We start from the raw sequence: 18,632 nt of genomic DNA, 5'->3' as shown, positions 1-18,632 counted from the left end.
TTAGTTTAGTTCGTTCTGCATTTACAGTTGGTCCACTCTGCCACCCCTGCGCCGCCCCTCGTCCTTATCAAGGATACGCCCCCTCCCCCCGTTCGAGTGTGTGTATGTGTGTGTGTGTGTGTGTGTGCTTGGTCATGCTTGCATGGCCTTTGAATGGAAATGAACAGAGGTGAAAAGGAGCAGAGATAGTGGAAGAGAGATAAGCTGCAAAGATAACTGCAGTTGGAAAAAAGATGTAGTACTAGTAAGCTCAATATATTTCTCCCAGTTTCTAAATAGTCGGTTGAAAATGTCCAACATTTGAAATCTAAACAGAAACTGTGAAAATTGCTCTCCTCTTTTCTGTTAGTGTAGCAAAGCTGCATAGGCCGTGGTTGTTTTGTTTGTTGAATGTCCAGTTGGTTGTTGTTTGTGCTGCTATTTTCGCCTCGTCGCTGCCTTTTTTCACCGCGTTTATTTATTCAACTAAATGCAGATTGCACATTTCAGCATGTGCCGTTCATTTTGCTTCCAGTTAATCACGCTGTTTTGGCCGCTTTTGTCACGGATATTCAACGAAATGCTTTTGCTTCATGACCAAAATGTTGAAAAACATACTATACGAAGCTTATCCAGTAGAGATACGGTTTTCCAGGAGTGTTCATGTCCTTTTGAATAAGAGTTACCGTCGGCAGAACTTGAGAAACCATTGAATTTAACTTGTAGCAGTATCTTTTGTAACTCCCTAACACATTCGAGGCATCCAAACAACATTTCCACAATGAGGATGTCTAATCAACAAAGAGCAGATATTTGCATATCGATTTCCCCACACAAGAGCCGCACAACAGGCCAGATTGCCGGAAAATTCAGTCGAAATGGCGGCCATAGTCCTCTTCAAGGATCCACTAAAACCCCCGCGCTCCCCGTCGCACTCCCCGAAGAGTTGTGCTTTTGTGTGGTCCTGCAGCTGCTTAACTGCCGAACTGCTGAACTGCTCAACTGCAGCAAAAGCAGCCAAGAAAAGGTCCTGGACCGTGGTCCTGCAGGAAGGAGTTGGTGGCCCAGGACGACAAGCACTGGCAAAGCAAACAAAGTCAAGGAAGCCGCGCTGGAGATGCCATCAAAATGAATATGAGATTATATTTAACTAGTGCAGGGGGCTTCGAATTAAACGAATGAGAAGGGTGCACCCAGAGAACTACAATTTAATTCATATTATTCAAAGCTATAAATTATATAGTTATTTAACCAACCATTATATATTTTACACACAAGTGTGCCTGATATCCTGCGACTAACATTCCCGAGTAGAAAAGAGATTACTGATTGGATTACGGCTGAATTATTTTCTCTGTATATAGCACACAAGATGGAAAATCGGGGGGCTGTTGGAGAATCAGGGAATCAGAGAATCAGGGAATCGGAGTACCAGAGAACCAGAGAATCCTTGCCCGCTGGCGGGCTAAAGGTGAGCAAACAAAGACGCTGATAAAACGAAATGCCAAAACGACAATTGAAACGCCCAACAAAAGGCACGAGCTTTCCAGGGGGGGAGGGGCAAAGGGGTGGGACCAGTGAAAAAGTCAACTCGAGAGTGATCCACGAGGCCGGTGGCTGCCATTTCTTGGTGTCTGCGCCCCATCCAAATCAAGTGTGAACGGAATACGGCCAAAGGTGCCTCATCCATCCATCTGTCCGCCTATCTGTCCGTCCGTCCGTTCATTGCTCTCTCTTTCCAGCAGCCGCGTGCTCCGCATAGTGCTCTCCCTGTCACCCAAGCGGCACCTCCTCCATGTCGTCACTCCTCCATGTATCATCTTCCCGGGCTCTTGAGCTCTATCTCTATATAAATATTTTAGGGGCGGGCTCTGCTCGGCTGCCTCTCTCGTTCGCCGTAATATTCCAATTCGACATTTTGTCTTTTCATTCATAATGCAGTCGCAGTCGGCGGCGACGTCGGCAGCAGGACATATCCTCCAATCTGAACGTGATGATGAAGTTCTCCTTTTGCCCGTCGCTCCCATCAATCCATCTCGCTCAGTCGCTCGTTCGCTCGGTCGCAGGACATCTGCATTGCTCTCCCTCTCTCTGCCATGCCATGCATTGCACCTCTCGCTCTCGCCAACGACGGACAGCGCGCAGGACTCTCGGGGGTTGTTTCGCCAGGATTCACCCCAGCACTCGCCGTGTGTCCTTTTCATATTTCTTAAGGCCCGCACCGTTCGCTGTTTGCCTTCATTCCGCTTCGGTCGCTGATCCTGTGCTGAACGCGTCCTGTTCCTCGCGTCCCTCGATTTGCATTTGAAGAGCATAATTCCTTTTGCACGAAACAAGTGAACTTTTTAATAGTTAAAGGACCAAGTCTAAACGTGTTGCATTTTTGTGTGTGTGTGCCAACTGTTGTGCTTTGCGCCGCTAACAAGTGGAGATCGGCCGCCTGCCAAGGGAACTGGATATCCACATAGGCAGTGCCTGAATATGGTTTACTTTGTACGTATTTGTTTGCTAAAAAACGTAGTTTAACACTCTGTACCTCCGACGGGAAAACGGGCTAAGTTTTAAGCTAAAAGAAGGAATTTCCCTTTTTAAATTAGATTTTTATTTGTAAAGCTCATAAGTAAGGCAGGCATTCAGGGGATCTATGTTTTCATTAGATACTTTGTATCTCCACACTCACAGCTCATATGCCTTTTGATTTTGATGTGCCTAATCAAAAGCCAGCTTCAAGTTACTACTCATAGCATGAAGACAAAGTTTGCGAGTGCTGCTGTGTTGATTGAGTACTGTGCCACGCACTTGGTTAATAAGCTTGATGGGGGTCATAAGGGCAAACTCTGAAGTGGCCACTAGAACACCGACATAATTCGGCTGCTTAAAACTGAAACTACTGACTACTACTCGTTCTGCGAGACTTTCGGACTCGAGGGCTCCGGGTCAGCGTGTGAAATGGTGACCGCCTCCGGTTTAATGAGATTAAAGCGCACTTTGGGAGGGAAAGTGCAAGATGGGAGCTGCGCCTGCTGAGGCGTCAAATCAAGTTAATTAAAAGCGGCAAGGAAGTCGGTAATCGCACCGGATGTCGCACATTAGCCACACTCGAGGGCACATGGCGAAGACGACGAGGATGATGAGGAAGATGGAGCCGGAGCCGGAGACGATGCCTTACACCTCCAGTCGAGTGTAAGCGATTTAATGATTCGCGAATGAGGCCGAGACCCGCGCCAAAAAAATAATCGCATATTGCACACTGGGTCTGTGTTATGATTGATGGCAATATGCTGGCGAAAGGATTGAGGGCATTGTTTGGGTTAAGTGGAGCGTAAGCCAGGGCCAAGCACGGGTTAAATGCAAATGCAAATGGCGTGGTATGCTAAATCAATCGGGCAATATTATGAAACGCACTGCGGTTTGCCTTTAATTGCAACCCGCTGGCTGGCCATGAATTATCCTGCGGAAATGTCCTGCCGCTGGGAGCACGCCCTCCGCTGGCGTTTGTTTGTGCTCCCGAATTGCCAGCGCATTAGTCGCACTTGACTGATCAGGCGGTAAATAGTACGTACAGCTGCGGTCAAAACAATAGCGACCATACTTCCGAATCCTCCAAATAGGTGTTGTTATTATTTATTATATTCATAATTATAGCCCGAATTGCTTATGCTCAACATAGTTGTTTTTTTTTTGTGAACGGTATGGGAACCAGAAATGCTGTTTATCCTAGCATTCTCCCCCCAACTGTGGCCACAGTCGCATTCATAGCATTAGGCACAAACAATGGAGGCGTATGCCTTCGATTAATTGATAACCCGTTGCTTAGTTTGCATACTCAATTTGACTCTGTTTGTTTCCCCCCTTCCTCCCTTGCAGAGTCCGCGTGGCATGCAACCGTGTAGTCCAGCGGGAGAAGTCGCAATGATGCCGCCGTCGAAGAGTCCCGTGATGGAGAGCGCCGCCTCCGACCAGAATCCTGGCCAGCAGAGCCAGCAGAGTCAGCGGAGCCAGCAGCAGGACGAGCAGAGCGCCAAGCGGGCGTGTCCCCTGAAGTTCTCGATAGCCAAGATCATGGAGCCGGATCACAGGCCCAGCCAGGTGCCGCCGCCGCAGCCCGCTCCGGTTTCCTACGCCACCAACAACAACAACAACAGCAACGATGACGACGAGGATGAGGATCCGGAGATCGATGCCGACTCGGAGCGCTCCTGCAGCCCCATCGAGGTGATCAGCCTGGATCAGTCGCCATCCACGGCATCCAACTACGACTCCGCTTTTAAGAAGTATGTGCCGGGTGCCTGTTCGGGCGCCACTGCGTCGGTGGCCTCGCCGCCGAGCACCGCCGCTGTGCAGCAGTTCGTGAGCTCCCGCCACCAGGAGCTGCTCTCGCAGTATCCCCTGCTCTACTATGCACCCAATCAGCTGATGTGCGCCGCCGCTGCCGCCCAATACGCGGCCCTCACCGCCCAACAGCAATCGCTGGCCAGCGCCGCCCACCTGAGCAGCTTCACCGCCTCCCTGAACGCCAGCCTGCATCACTCGCAGTCGCTGCGCAGGAATCTGGGCCATCCGCTGGCCGCGGCCGCTGCCGTGGCGGCGGCGGCCCAATCCCAGGCGGTGCCCAATCTGCAACAGAGCCTGGAGAAGTCGCCAGTGGCCCAGCGAACTGCGCAGAGTTCGGGATTGCAGGCGAACTTGAAGAGGAAACGATCGCCGCAGGATCAGGGCGAGGTGACGCCGCCACCAGCGTCTACTGCCACGTCCGCCACTGGAGCCCGATCGCGCTCCCCATCGCCGCAAGGATCCATCGAGGACAGCAGTCCGGGATCGGCCAGCGGCGGCAAGCCCAAGACCTTCTCCTGCCTGGAGTGTGGCAAGGTGTTCAACGCCCACTACAACCTCACCCGCCACATGCCCGTCCACACCGGTGCCAGGCCGTTTGTGTGCAAGGTCTGCGGCAAGGGATTCCGCCAGGCGTCGACTCTCTGCCGGCACAAGATCATCCACACGTCGGAGAAGCCGCACAAGTGCCAGACCTGCGGCAAGGCCTTCAATCGCTCCTCCACCCTCAACACCCACTCGCGCATCCACGCCGGCTACAAGCCCTTCGTGTGCGAGTACTGCGGCAAGGGGTTCCACCAGAAGGGCAACTACAAGAACCACAAGCTGACCCACAGCGGCGAAAAGGCCTACAAGTGCAACATCTGCAACAAGGCCTTCCACCAGGTGTACAACCTCACCTTCCACATGCACACGCACAACGACAAGAAGCCCTACACCTGCCGCGTCTGCGCCAAGGGATTCTGCCGGAACTTCGATCTGAAGAAGCACATGCGCAAGCTGCACGAGATCGGCGGCGATCTCGATGACCTGGACATGCCACCCAGCTACGACAGGCGGCGCGAGTACACGCGCCGGGAGCCACTGGCCTCCGGCTACGGCCAGGCCTCCGGTCAACTCACGCCGGACTCCAGCTCCGGCAGCATGTCGCCGCCCATCAATGTGACCACACCGCCACTGTCCAGCGGCGAGACGAGCAATCCCGCCTGGCCCAGGTCCTCCGTTTCGCAGTACCCGGCCGGCAGCTTCCACCACCAGCTGGGCGTGGCGCCACCGCACGACTATCCCAGCGGCTCCGCCTTCCTGCAACTCCAGCCGCAGCAGCCACATCCGCAGAACCAGCAGCACCACCAGCAGCAGCAGCGGCTCTCGGAGACGTTCATAGCCAAGGTGTTTTGACAGCGATACTACGCGGAAAGCTTGAACAGCTCCACGGGGTCGACCTCGACGACCAGCTCCACGGTGACCACCAGCACCACCACCACCACCACGGCCATATCCACGATGGCCGGCGCCAGGAGCGATCTGCTGATCGACTGACTGCAGTTCGTGGCAGCGGCGGCCGCTGCGAGCAGCTCCAATTCCGGAAGGGACACCGGCGAGTCCCCATCCCCGGAGCTCGGATGCACGGCTCTGGGCAGTGCTGTCCGCGCACTAAACGGACTCTTCTAGGCCCAAGGACCTGCCCACCTCCACCACCCACCCCGAAGAACCTCAGCAGCCACCAAATGGTTTCAACTTGTGCAATACCCCACTCAGATGATGATGATGATGATTCCAACACTCAGCCCTCACATCCAAGCAGCATTTTGTACATAGCGTATCCCTAAGAAGTCCCACAGAACACTCTACTTAAGCAGCTCTCTCGGTGTATAGATGTAGTTAAAGGATTTACCTAGTTAGTCGCCAATACCGAAAGCCCTGAGTTCCGTGTAGACCAACTACACGGATCCTCCAGGACTCGTTTCGATGGAGGAAATGGTGTTTTTAACAGTGCGTTAGAGCTTTTTGGGGTCTGTCAACCGAAATACATAGATGGAAATGTATCTTAGAGTTGCACTAGATATCCGTACTGTACCGTATCCCTAAGTGTCTGTGTAACCCAACGCGAATTAATGAAATTGAGTAAATTTTAACGACGATCCATGAATGCATTGTATTTGTTTAGGACTTAAGTGATATTATTGATACTGTTTAAGCAATAAATCAATTCTTCAATTATTAAACGCAAATACTGTTTACATATGTGGGACGGCTTTTTAAAGCCGATATTATCGCCAGTTGTTCATATGCAAATAACTGAGCAACGGTGTGGGCTGCCATTGAGTTTGTGAGTTGAGTGGAGGGATCCTGAAAAATGCAAATGGATGCGAAATGAAAACAATTATTGCTGCATTACGCGGGCCCAAGAGTCGCGTTTAATGGGCTCTAAACTGTCGCCGCGTCTGCCGCATGACATTTGCAACTTAATTAGTGGCGACCAGCCCCCCACTTTTCCACCTTCCAGCTTCCAGCTCCCACTCGGGGAAAACTCCGCAGGTGGCAGGCCCAGCCACACGCCTCAGTCATTTGCATAGCACTTTGATCTGCGACTCGAGAAAAGCCCAGGAAACCCGAAGTGCAAATGGCTCCGGAGCAGGAAGGTTGGTGTTCTTGAGCCCGCTCATAAAAATGCAACAGAAGCATCCTTATTAGTCAGGCAGCTCAATTAATAAAATAAGTATGCGAAACATATAAATCTATATCCTCAGTAATTACGAAATATATTCAAGTGCTCAACATGAATAACTTCACTTGACAAGTTCAAATATTTATGTTTATTCGGGTGGACTCTTGTAATCCTGCTGTCTTCGGTTTGGTGACATCGGACTATTGTAAGTATTGTAGGGCTTTAATACGGCCATCAGGAGTGATGCATGTGATGTCCACTTGAGTTGACATCCTTCCCCTTTTGCCTGGCCAAATCACATGAATAATTCAGAGCGCATTGAATATCCGAATGGGAACGAAAAGCGAAATCGAGCGGTGCGATGCGTTGCTTTTTTATGCAAATAATCAAAGACGACTGACGTACAGTGGGCCCTCAGCATATGCTCAAGCACACCGCCCACTGATTCCATTCGGATGACAGGAGTGCAGGAGAGCAAGTCCTCCGGTTGTGCCCAATTTTCGATGATGACTTCTGACACCGCCTCGCGGCGTCCTTTTGAACCAAATCGGATTCCTCGATTCCACGATGCCTATCATCGTCGTCGTAGTCGTCGTCGTCGTCGAAGGCCAACCCCCAATTGTGGAATGAATGTGAATGGTCCTTCAGTTGTTGTCATGTTGGCCGCTCCCCCATTCGATTCCTTTTGATGTTTGCCTTATGCACGCCCAGTCGGCCATTCGAGTGTCCATCTGCCTAGCCATCTGTGCGAAGTGCCTCCAATCCCAAACCCAATCCCAATCCCAATCCCAATCCCACTTTCTATTCCCCATTCAATCCCACTAACACAAAACCGACTTATTTGGCTAATTGAACGCGGTTGGTCGTTGGCAGCACTCCATGCAGATCTGGCCCGGATAACTCCGCACTTTTCCACTTCTCGGCCCGCTTATGCATGACACCTTGGCACTCCGGACAATCACATTTGGTCACCCGGCCGGATGACATTAATTAAGCTAATTAATACCCATTGATCCTCGGACAGAGCCAATGTTTTGATTTCCGCCCAAAGGAAGCTGTGAGTGAGAGGCTAAGTGAGAAAGTGCAGAAGTGTCCAGATTCTTGTATAATAGAAATAATAAGACATTTCCTGCACTGAAATTGTATTTAAGTAGCTTATTTCTGGTAGATAATAATCTTGTTTAATGGCAATTGTTTTAGTTACCTTGAGATAAATGTACTGATAGCTAAAGCAACTGAATAAGGGACATTGTATAAGTATGCCAGGCATAGATATAGAAACCCATGAAAACACAGATTTTGTCACGAATTCGTAGTATCTCCCCCTTAAAAATATGATAATAACTTCCGCCATATTTGAGGCCCCCCCCAAAAACTGTTTACCCGCCATAAACAATTTTCGCAGGCGCCATAATTTGTGTGCAGCCCTCCGAAATAAGCACAATATTTTCGCCTTTGTTTTTAGCATATCAATAACTCTTATCGGCGGTTTGGGGGCCGTGGCACGCCCTCCGATTGTGCCACAACAACTCGAGCACGCAACAGGGGGAAAGTGCGGAAAATGCGAGCACTCGAGCCTCTCGCTGCGCACAATAAAAAATTATAATCCAATTCCATTGTCCGTCGCCGGGAGGGGGGGTGGTAGGTGGGAAAATACGGCAGACAACGACTGCGCTTATCGCTCGAAATGAGGCAGAACAATAAGGACACGGATGAGGATGAGGATGGGTACATGGCCAGATGGATGGATGGATGATGCACCGAGGCGGGAATGTAAGTCGAGCGTGAACTGCAGCGTAATCTCTTCCGGATATGATTGCGCCACCAAGTGCGAGGGATTGTCTGCCACCGGTGCTGTGACCTATCAGCTTTGTGTGCTGGCATCTTTGTGTCCCTTGTATGTTGTAACATACAAGAAGATGTTGTATCCCGGCATCACTCGGTATCCCGGCTCGGCTCAGCTGAGTTCAGCGCAGCGCAATCTGCTGTGATTACAATTTCTTAAAAAGCTAAAGCTGCATTTTCCTTTCAATTACGAACGCCCTCGACGGCTCCTAATGGCCACATAAGTGTATCTCCTGTGCCAACAATGTGCGCTGGCGAAAAAAAAAGGAGAACAAAACAACACTTAACCCACGTTAATTGTCGACTCTCTGAACTATGACATGATCCCCTGCCACTCCTCCACATCGAGAGTGTCCCATGTCAATGGCTGGCTGCCATTAGAAAAAGAGGAAGCCGCGGGGCGCTCAAGATGCGGGCGTTACGAAATTCCATTTGAGTACTTATAGTTTGGTCTGCCACGGTCCTGTTTCGGCTGGGTCCTGTACACTGGCAGAAAGTTCCTGGCCAACTTAACACTGCAAGCAAACTTTTCTTAACAGTGCAAGTGTTTACTCAACGAAACTCTGGTAGATGCAAAGTGGTTGGTCTCTTAATAATTCATAATCAGCCGGATTATTTTGAGGCTGTTCCTTGTCAGCATTTTTCATGGATCAACGACTTCCTCTGAGCTTTGCAGCTTAGTCCTGACCCTTCGATCCTTTCCCTCGGAAGAGCAGCTCACTTGGAGCAGATTCTGTTTGGGGTGGCATAAGGTTAACTTCGGGTTCGCTTTTCCGGGCAGCAGTTGCTCGACTTCCCAGCGAGAACCAAGAGGCGAGAGGCCGGAAAACGATGACAATATGTGATGGGATCGACGCGCTGCTTGGCAACACATTGAAATGCATTCGAGTCGACGTAACACGGCTCAATTAGTGCGGTTCAGCGACTGCCAATGCAGCTTCTCCTGTCATCGTGTCCTCCGCTGCTCCGCATCCGCATCCACATCCACGTCCTCGTCCTGCCCCGAGTCCTTGCGATTCCATTGCTCCAGCCATTGTCCGCCTGTTCGCCTGCTCGCCTGGCTTTATGTCAACTTCTTGCACGCTTATTCACACCTGAACACAAAACCGCACCGCGGGTTTTTGCTGCCTGAGGAGTCACGAATGCGCCGCCAGCTTCCCAGTTTTCCACGCCGCATTTTCACATTTCCACATTTTCACATTGGCGGGCAGCGAGGCGTCGCTCATTACGTGAAAAGCTGCTGCTGGCAAGGATCCGGCCACATTCCATTAATTAGTACTACTTAGTGTGGTCTGCTTCGCCGCCTTTTGGCTTAGAAAAGGGTGGTCAAAACCTGGTATCGCATTAAGGATATAAAACCAGAGAGAGAACGTCTTTGTCTCTGGAAACTGCAACTTTCTAGCTTTTAAAGTTCAAACTCGGCGTTCATACGGACGGACAGACGGACGGACAAACAGACGGACATGGCTAGTTCGACTCGGCTATTGATTCTGATTAATAATATATTAACTATACCCCTTACGTACTTTTTAACGAATCTAGTATACCCTTCTACTTTACAAGTAGCGAGTATAACAAGTTATATATGACATAACTTTCTTACACGTACTGCCAAATGATAACGTCATGATTTAAGCGAAGTATTTTTCAAATTTCTTCTGTGTATCTGCTGTCAAAACAAGGAAATAAGGTCCGTAACTGTGATCATCCGGAAAATCGATTGCTTAAATAAATAAAAATGTGTCTTTCATACGGGCCGCGGGAGCCGATGTATTTTGAGAACGCGCGTAGCCGCCGCATCTTCATCAGTAAGGTTTTAATGATAGTGGCCGTGAGTACACAGAATATATTAACTATATACAATATATATATATATATACGAGTACATTGCAGGTTAACTTGCTCATAACCACGCTGATAATGACATCTGTTGTCTTCAATATGGGGGCGAGGCGGTTCCTGCAGAAGCACTGGTACATCGGGGTAATCGGAATAGGTGTTATAGCTTTGATTTCCTTTGTGGTGTGCTTCTGCCCCTTCGTGTTCCAAAAGTTCCCATGCAATTACATCCTATTGCTCATCTATGTGTTGGCCCATGCCGCAGTGGTGTGCTGTGCTGCGGTTCGATATCATCCGAGACTGGTAGGTGATGATTTCACATTTGTGAAGTACTTTATGATCTTTATGAGAGCACAACGATTTATAGGTTTTTATAGCCTTGGGCAGTTGTGCCGGCATTGTGGTGTTGCTGTGTCTGTTCGCCAGATTTGCTCCTTGCGATTTCACCGGATGCTGGATATTTGTATTCGTGTTTTCCTTAGTAGTTATGATCATGGGAATAGTGGCCATTTTCATCCCAAGCGTACGCATTGCGTATGCCTCTCTCGGAGTGCTCATGTTCTGCATGTATGTGGTGATTAATATCCAAATGGTAATTGGCGGCAGAACCCACCAAAACGAGTACGACGAGGAGGATTATATCATAGCAGCCATGTCACTATACAGCGACTTTGTATTCCTCTTTCTATTCTTACTGGACCTATTTGGGTTGATAGATGTCTAACAATAAATATGTTTTTGAATTATGCTTGAAACCATTGCTTATTTTCGATTCACTTATTTAGTATATCAACATTGCTATAACAGCCCTTGTTATCTCAGTATAAAAGTGATTAAATCAATTGAACATTTGACTTATTCAGAATTGTATTATTTCAAAGAGTGCCCTGTTTCCATTGCCAATTCCGAAGTGGATCAGTAGAAGCCTAAAATCAACCTTTCTGAAACATGAAGTGCGAAGTGCAGAATTTCATAGATGGCGTGTCCCAGACATTTATGGAGCACAAGAGGATGCGCAACTGCCAAATGCTCGAGATCCTGAACAAGGTGCGCTCCTGCGACTGCAAGCACAAACGAAGGCTCAACCACTGCCGGATGCTCAAGTCCGGACGCAGGAAACCCGCATCCCAGGGCTGGTTACGCCTTCTAATCGCCGCCTGCTTCGGCCTGCTCTTGCTCATGTGCATCTACATGGTCCATGTGGCCAGAAGGTACAACCATGTGCGGGCCTACGGCAGCAGCGCCTGCGGATCCACTTTGTTCTACAGCTACACGGACTGCGATGTCTTCTACTAGGGGCTCATATATTTTTAGTCAAGGGTTCAATAAAGCTTCTCAAAAGATGCCAATGGGATAGTGGTATATGTACTTGTTTCCAACATACAGAATAATTACTTATGGCAAATGTTGGATAAATTAACATGTTTGAGCAGTAAAACCATCATGCTAACTCCCAGTACACATTTTTCCCACTGCTCACTTCATTTTTGTATTTATTTTGCCGTGGTCCGAGATACACACTCAGGCGTTGATGGATCCTGTAAAGGTTGGGTGGCCCAGGGCAGGGGCGTGTCTGGCATTATTGGGAACATTCGTGCTGAACCTTTCAACCTTTCACCCGCTTTATGATTGGACGCTGCCGTAAATTATGCATAAAGCATAAGAGCCAGAAAGAGACGGAGCGACGGGAGCGAGAAGGAGGGCGAGTGCTGGCTTTCGGGGTGAGTCCATCATCGAACGTGGCATTCAGTTTTATTGGGTTATCGAGTGGGACAGGAACTTCCGGCCCGGCCCGCCCCGCCGCCCCCAGTCCACGGAAGTGGCCGCTTGTTGGCCTAGCTCAATATTGACACACGTTAATTGAAGCCCGCCGGCTGCCAAAAGTATCAATGGCCATCCCTTAGCCGTGGGTCAGCGCCGAACTGAACAACCATTGCCTGCTCACATTGCGATGCCGGCGGGGGGAGGGGAGGAGTGGTTCATTTTCGGGTGGGTGGAACTCTGGGGTGGACCTTGGTGGGGTCCCAGGGGTAAAATCCCATGTATGAAACCATGTGAAAGGCACAAGCTTATTGTATACCCGTGCCTAGTGCCCCAAAGAATATGTTTGTTAAGTTTGGTGTAACTTTAAAGAATGTTCACCCTTATGCTGAACTTTTGGGGTGCTGGGTGGCCAACTGATTGTGCCACACATGGCCGATTACGTCACCTGCTGCGCGGTCATCTCTTTGAAGGCTGTAATAAACACTGATTGCCTAGGTGATTTTAAACGACCCGTAATTGACGCACACACGGGGTTATCCGAACTTTACTTTTGTCCAGTAAACGTTGAATTATGTTTTATTACATGGCTTTCAATAATTCTTAGGCGTAACAATACACAATTCCTGCAGTTAGTGGTTTTAGTCGCTTGTAGATGAGTACATTATTTGGTACTGAATGATGCCCATCCAATATATGTATAGTAAGTGAGTTATCGACAATCCTGCTGCCATATGACGTTTGCATATGGGCAGATGTCTCTGGGATTATAATTCCTTGACCCCCAAATCTTCGCCGCCAAATCACGAAAGTTTAAGCCATAAGTTCAAGGGGTCTCGGCGTTTAGTTGTTAAGAGAATGGGCCTCGCGATTATTGGTTTAGAGAAATGAGTGGTAAAAATAAGAAACAGTTGAATGTTTTCAAAAATTATGCATTATGTATTATTTTCGCTTTGAATTAGTTGTTTTTTTTTTAGTTTAGTTTGGAGTTTAGATAGCATAATTAATTGTAAGTGTTGGTTTTTCCTATTTGAAGTTAAATTTAATATATTTTGTTTAGTTGTAAATTATTGTAATGTAAATTTTAGGACTAATTCAAGTTCATATCTAGGTATATATGTATATTTATAGGTAGTGTTATAATTGTTGTAAATACAATCGAATAATTAACTAATACAGAATAATTACAGAACAAATTGATTGGGAATAGATTTTTTCGCTCCGATCAAAAGTCTGAATATCTTTGATTCTTCACATAAGCATTTCTCAGATAATCATTTGTGGCATGTCTAGATGCATATAAATATAATGTGAGTAGGCATACATAGTATATGGGTATAAATTGAAATTTTGGAATATTCAAATTTGACACACGTTTCTCGTACTTTTGTCTTTTTTTCATTTGGAGTGATTCACAAACAGAACGTCAACAAAAATGAGAAAATAAATCATACAGAAAGAAGGTATAGACTAAGCGCACTTTGTAACAATTCGCTCGACTCCTCCGGTCCGGTCATTCCGTATCATTCCGCCTTAAACTCAAATAACACTTAACACGTACATAAACTGCTTATTAAACTTAACATTTACAGAATTTAATTCAAGCTAAACGCAATCGGTTGCCGTATAAATTATTGTTAAAAGAAATGCACACGCGCACGAAAACGAAACAGAAAACTTAGCGGCTATACAACTTGAACTAATTACTAAGAAAATCAATTTACATCAACTGTGAATGTTTATTAATTACAAATTAGTGGTTGGTTGCTTAATCTGCTTGCCATTCGCCTGTGTGTGTGGTTTCAGTTAAATAAATAGGTGTTGGTTAGTCCTTCCCGCAGATCCGCTGCCCTCGTTTAGTCATTTAGTCTATCCTAAGCTCTACACACTAGGAGTTATTCTCACAGTCATCGGGTTTGTGCTTCGTGCGTAAATTGCTCAAAAGATCGGCACAGTTGTTCACCATCATCAGATAGTCTCCGTTGTCAGCGTTCAGCTGATCGTGGTTCAATCCCCCACTACCACCCACTCCTAATCCCCCTCCGTTGTTCGCCTTCTCCGCTTGTCTGAAAAAAAGATACAATGTTGATTAGTAATCTGTATAAGACGCGTTTCGATCGAAGCTTTGTATAGTATGTAGATTATACAGTTCGTTTTGTGAAAGCTGTAGATTCATACTAAACTATCAATCCTACCGATTGGTGATGCTGCTTAGCATATTCCTGGACATGATGAGGGCGTTCTCCAGTTCCTTCAGCAGCAGCGAATTCTTCAGATTCGCGTGCAGCTGCATAGCTGCCTGTGTGGTTGTATAAAGTTTGTTGATCACATTGTGTACTTGGGCTTCAGCTGCAAGGAAATTCACTTTAAGTACAGATATTATGTATATTTCAATATAGTTTCTTACGATCTGTGCCCTCGTAATCCTCCGTGGAAGTCACTCCGCTCCTCTGTTTGGCATTTCCGCCGGGGCTGCCGCTATTGTTAATCAGCAGTTTGCTCTTGTGATCAAAGGCCAGGTTCCTAGGTCTTGGCGGCACAATGGGCTTGTTGTTGACAGTGCTATTGGGCGTCTCCTCGGAGCTGGAGTCGTCCTGCATGGGCGTGGCTAATGCGGGAGTATACATAATTATGTCAGATTCAAAGAGGACGAGACAAGGACACTCACCACTGCTAAAGTTTGGCGCCTTTCGCCGATTGTTGTTGACATTGTTTATCTTGTTGCTGTACTGGCGATTCGCAGCTGCAGATGGAATAAGGTTAGTTGGATTTTTTTTATTGAAAGTAATAGGTTAACTTACCAATGGGTCCATTACTACGTCCCTGTCCATTGCTGGCACTCCGCAAGCGGTTGCTGTCCTCGGGTTCCGAGTCGCTCTACATTACAATTAAAAGGGAAAATGTAAAATTAGAATGCAAAATGAGTTGGTTGCCAAATACTTACACCCTGATTGAGAACGTTCATTGAGTTGCTGGAGGCACCCAAGCCAGTTTTGCCCTGCAAACTGTTCCTTTTGCTGGCCGATCGCGAGACGTTGCCATTTCGGTGCTGGACCTGCGGCTTTTGTGGAGTGCCATTCTGGGATTTTCCAGCTGCAAAGTCGGTGCAAAAATTAACAATTATAACTCTTTAGATTTAAACCAGGGCTATAGAATCGAGGGTGCTTACGCTTGCCAAAGTTGCCCATGTGCAGATCGCTCAGCGAGCAGGCGCGGCGTATGGAGGACTCCTCGATGGGCATGGGATTGAGCGTTTTGGGATTGCCTGAAATGTGGGTCAGAAATTAGTTGCGGCTCGGGTCATGCGATTATGGTATTTCTTGTGCTGGGATATCGAGAAATGGAGGGTGGTGGTCAATAAGGGGAAATCAAAACTAGTAAATAACTGTGTGTGCGCAAATGAAGGTGGCGAAAAACTCAAGAGGCACAACAACCAAGGCGGAAATGGGGCTCAAACCTGGCTCCATCCTCAAAACAACAGTCTGTCTGATGTCCTCGTTATCAGCGCCATCTGCAGTGATCTCGGTGTTCTCCGGATCTCCGCTCTCGTCGTCGGCAATCACTTCCTTGGCCAGTTCCACACCCTGGCTGTTGTAGATGCCAGTGAAATCGGTGCTCTCGAGGACATCCGGTAAGCTGCAGTTTCTGCGGATATTCCTCGCATAGGCGCACAGATCCGAGGCATCTTTGGAAGTCAGGTCCTCATCTTCTGCGGGATCTTCACCGCGGGCCAGCATGTCAAAGTTCATGGTCAAGCTTTTCACATAGCCCTTCTCCTTGGCATTGCAGTTGAAGGGCCTCAATCGCGATTCGGTGGCCAAACGTATTTGCTCCATTTTGTTCTCCTCCATGGCGATCAACTTCTCGATGATGTCGATCTTTTTGGCTATATTCTGGCACTGGTGGCTGGTGGAGCTGCCCGCTCCTTTTCCCTTTCCCTTTCCACATCCTCCCTTTCCGCTGATCTTGCCAGCGTTGTCCAGGTTTTTCCGATACTTTTCGCGCTCCTGTTGTATCTCATCCACCACTGCCTGGAGTTGGGGTTTGGTGTACAGTTTAAGGGTCTGCATGTTTTCCAGATTCTCTGGGGCATTTCCGTTCTCCGCGAAATACATCTCGAAGCTGCGCTCTCCATAATCGCTGGGCAGGCTGCCCACCTCCATTTCCGGTGGCTCCTCTTCTCTGGCCAGTCTTTCCCTCTTGGCACTGGGCGTATACTTGATCTGCGAGACTGTATTGAAGCGCACAGAGATCTTTGGCCTGCTTTTCTGCCTCACACTGGTGGCCCTTCGACTGCTTTCGCTGGTGTCGAAGCGGGAAACTTTCTTCAGACAACTGTGGGTCGCTGATCCTCCAGCCAGAGCTCCGGAACTTACTGAGCTCCGCATCGCCGGCCTCCTTTGCTGTTCCCGCTCCCGTTGCTTTTCCTTTTCAAATTTCTGCAAGTTGTGCTCAAATTGCTGGACAACACTGGCGGTTCTGGACTGGGATTTGCTGCTATGTTTCTGCTGCTTCTCCATGTGGCTCAGGGTGCTGACTAGATTGTGGGGTTTTGCCGGCACCGGCGGCTTGGGTTTCAGTGGTTTCCGCACAAAGAGATTGTCTCCTGATTGCATGGGATTGGAATTCCTTTGCTGTCGCTGTTGGGCGAAGTCCGTACTGAGGGACTTGTTAACACCTGAGGTATATTGCTTGTTCTTGGATCGCAGAGTGGGTATATTTTCAGAGACCTGAACCTGAGCTATCCTGGGATATGTCTTAGAACTGGGCAGTGGTTTCAGTGGCTCCAGATTGTAGCCTGTGACATCGAAGCTATCCGTTGTCGTGGAATGCTGTTGTCGCATATAGTAGTCGAAGCTGCCGTAGGCATTGGGGCTGTTCCCGTAGGACTTGGACACCGGCCCGTGGATAATAAAGTTTCGGATGCCGGCATGGCGCTGTTGAAGAACAGCCACCTGGGTTTGAGGATACTCCAGAGGAGCACTCTGGCAATCGCTTTCGTCCGACAGCACGCTCTCCAAGCTGTTGCAATAGCTGCCAGGACCATCGCCATCGGAAAGCAGCGATAGTGACTCCTGACTCTGCTGGCCGGTGAGGAAGAAACTGGCACTGGAATGGCGTTGGGTCTCCAGAAATCTGGCCTCGTCCAGTCTCCTCTGTGTGGCCGCAAACTGGTCGGGCTGCAGAATATCCGAGAGGGACACCTTCCGCTCGCATTGGTAAAACTCCCTGTAAACATAATACTGTGTAGTTCTGCCGGTGGGCGTGGAATCGCCAGTGGAACCCAGTCCGCCCAAGTTTCTCAGATTCGCTGGCACGGAGTACGAGGCTTGCATACTGGGCTCATCCAGATCGCCGTATTTCCGGGTGATCTCATCAATCATCTTTTCCGTATCAGCATGGATCATGTCCAGTATAGTTCGAGCATCATCAGCATAAACAGAGTGTCTTTTGGGTTCGCCGAGCAGAGCACCTCTTTCGTTCCCCTCCGCCGACCATTCCACCTCTTCGTGGACTGGGGACACTGGACAGGATTTGTAGTGCTTCAGGATGCTGGGCGTACGCCTGTTATTCCCAGCTGGATTCCGCTTCACCCTTTGTTGCTGCTGCTGCTGCTGTTGACGATGTTGCGGCTGGGAATGCGAACGCATTGCAGACGAGGAGCCCGCCGCAGATCCTCCAAATGGAACCCCGGGAGGCGGATGGATTTGATGCACGCCCACATGATGTGGGTAGGGCGGATAGTGCTGCTGAACCTGTCGCATCGTCTGGAAGTTCTGCTGCAACTTCGATTTCGGGGCAGCACAGTTGAAAAATTGCTGGGAGGCAGGAGGCGCGTATTGCTGATGTTGCTGCAGGGCTTGCTGATGTGGCTCCTTCGGCATTGGATATTGCTGTTGCACTGGTGGCAGGAGTTGTGGCTGGGTATTTGCAGGAGCAGCAGGTGCTGTTGTGTTTTGAGGGCTAGTATACTGCGAAGTGTCATGGGAGGCAACTAATGGGGTTAGTCAAAGTATCGTTAAGGGGGCAAAGTATCGTTTACCACGAATGGTAACAATTTGTAATACATTAGTTTTACCGCAGATGTCACAAATAGGAGAGCAATATTTAAAGAGAGATAGACAACAGAGAGAGCAAACAACGGGAGAAAGAGTTGTTGGTTATATTAGCCTACTGTTCAACTTGGAGGGGATATATTCATTTGGTT

General features: G+C 48.5%; 4 protein-coding genes across 13 annotated transcripts in view; 3 read left to right on the top strand and 1 right to left on the bottom strand.

Moving 5' to 3' along the window:
- Positions 1 to 2,460: 2,460 nt before the first annotated feature.
- LOC122626595 (fez family zinc finger protein erm) lies at positions 2,461 to 6,031 on the top strand. Its single transcript, XM_043806914.1, has 2 exons — positions 2,461 to 2,472; positions 3,847 to 6,031. Exons 1-2 carry the CDS (start codon positions 2,461 to 2,463, stop codon positions 5,707 to 5,709), a joined length of 1,875 nt encoding a protein of 624 aa, XP_043662849.1. The 3' UTR covers positions 5,710 to 6,031.
- Positions 6,032 to 10,406: 4,375 nt separating this feature from the next.
- On the top strand, positions 10,407 to 11,411 carry LOC122626277 (protein lifeguard 1). The gene is made up of 3 exons (XM_043806474.1): positions 10,407 to 10,655; positions 10,718 to 10,966; positions 11,031 to 11,411. The coding sequence occupies exons 1-3, from the start codon at positions 10,563 to 10,565 to the stop codon at positions 11,385 to 11,387; spliced, it is 699 nt and encodes a 232-aa protein (XP_043662409.1). The 5' UTR covers positions 10,407 to 10,562; the 3' UTR covers positions 11,388 to 11,411.
- A 111-nt stretch (positions 11,412 to 11,522) lies between these two features.
- Positions 11,523 to 11,999, top strand: LOC122626278. The gene has a single exon (XM_043806475.1). The coding sequence runs from the start codon at positions 11,612 to 11,614 to the stop codon at positions 11,957 to 11,959; it is 348 nt and encodes a 115-aa protein (XP_043662410.1). The 5' UTR covers positions 11,523 to 11,611; the 3' UTR covers positions 11,960 to 11,999.
- A 961-nt stretch (positions 12,000 to 12,960) lies between these two features.
- Positions 12,961 to 18,632, bottom strand: part of LOC122611667 (mitogen-activated protein kinase-binding protein 1) — a 56,770-nt gene continuing 51,098 nt past the window's right edge. For 6 of the 10 annotated variants that reach the window (XM_043784917.1, XM_043784919.1, XM_043784915.1 and 3 more), the window contains 7 exons: positions 15,594 to 15,689; positions 15,369 to 15,517; positions 15,226 to 15,301; positions 15,093 to 15,167; positions 14,832 to 15,032; positions 14,620 to 14,773; positions 12,961 to 14,490 (listed from right to left, as the gene is read on the bottom strand). In XM_043784917.1, coding sequence (XP_043640852.1) covers positions 14,313 to 14,490; positions 14,620 to 14,773; positions 14,832 to 15,032; positions 15,093 to 15,167; positions 15,226 to 15,301; positions 15,369 to 15,517; positions 15,594 to 15,689 — 929 coding nt within the window. In that variant the 3' untranslated portion in view covers positions 12,961 to 14,312. Of the gene's footprint in view, positions 14,491 to 14,619; positions 14,774 to 14,831; positions 15,033 to 15,092; positions 15,168 to 15,225; positions 15,302 to 15,368; positions 15,518 to 15,593; positions 15,690 to 15,881; positions 18,420 to 18,632 lie in introns of those variants that run through there. The other 4 variants (XM_043784923.1, XM_043784924.1, XM_043784921.1 and 1 more) reach the window with 2 other exon arrangements.

Source organism: Drosophila teissieri, chromosome 2L, assembly GCF_016746235.2.
Source record: "Drosophila teissieri strain GT53w chromosome 2L, Prin_Dtei_1.1, whole genome shotgun sequence".
NCBI lineage: Eukaryota > Metazoa > Arthropoda > Insecta > Diptera > Drosophilidae > Drosophila > Drosophila teissieri.
This window is presented reverse-complemented; position numbering and strand designations above follow the sequence as displayed.

Bases quoted from the DNA above. Each gene is read 5' to 3' on its own strand.
- LOC122626277 (XM_043806474.1), top strand. From the start codon at position 10,563: ATGTGTCTTTCATACGGGCCGCGGGAGCCGATGTATTTTGAGAACGCG. The intron at 10,656-10,717 runs GTGAGTACACAG...AGTACATTGCAG, and splicing joins AGGTTTTAATGATAGTGGCC to GTTAACTTGCTCATAACCAC. The intron at 10,967-11,030 runs GTAGGTGATGAT...AACGATTTATAG, and splicing joins TTCGATATCATCCGAGACTG to GTTTTTATAGCCTTGGGCAG.
- LOC122626278 (XM_043806475.1), top strand. From the start codon at position 11,612: ATGAAGTGCGAAGTGCAGAATTTCATAGATGGCGTGTCCCAGACATTT.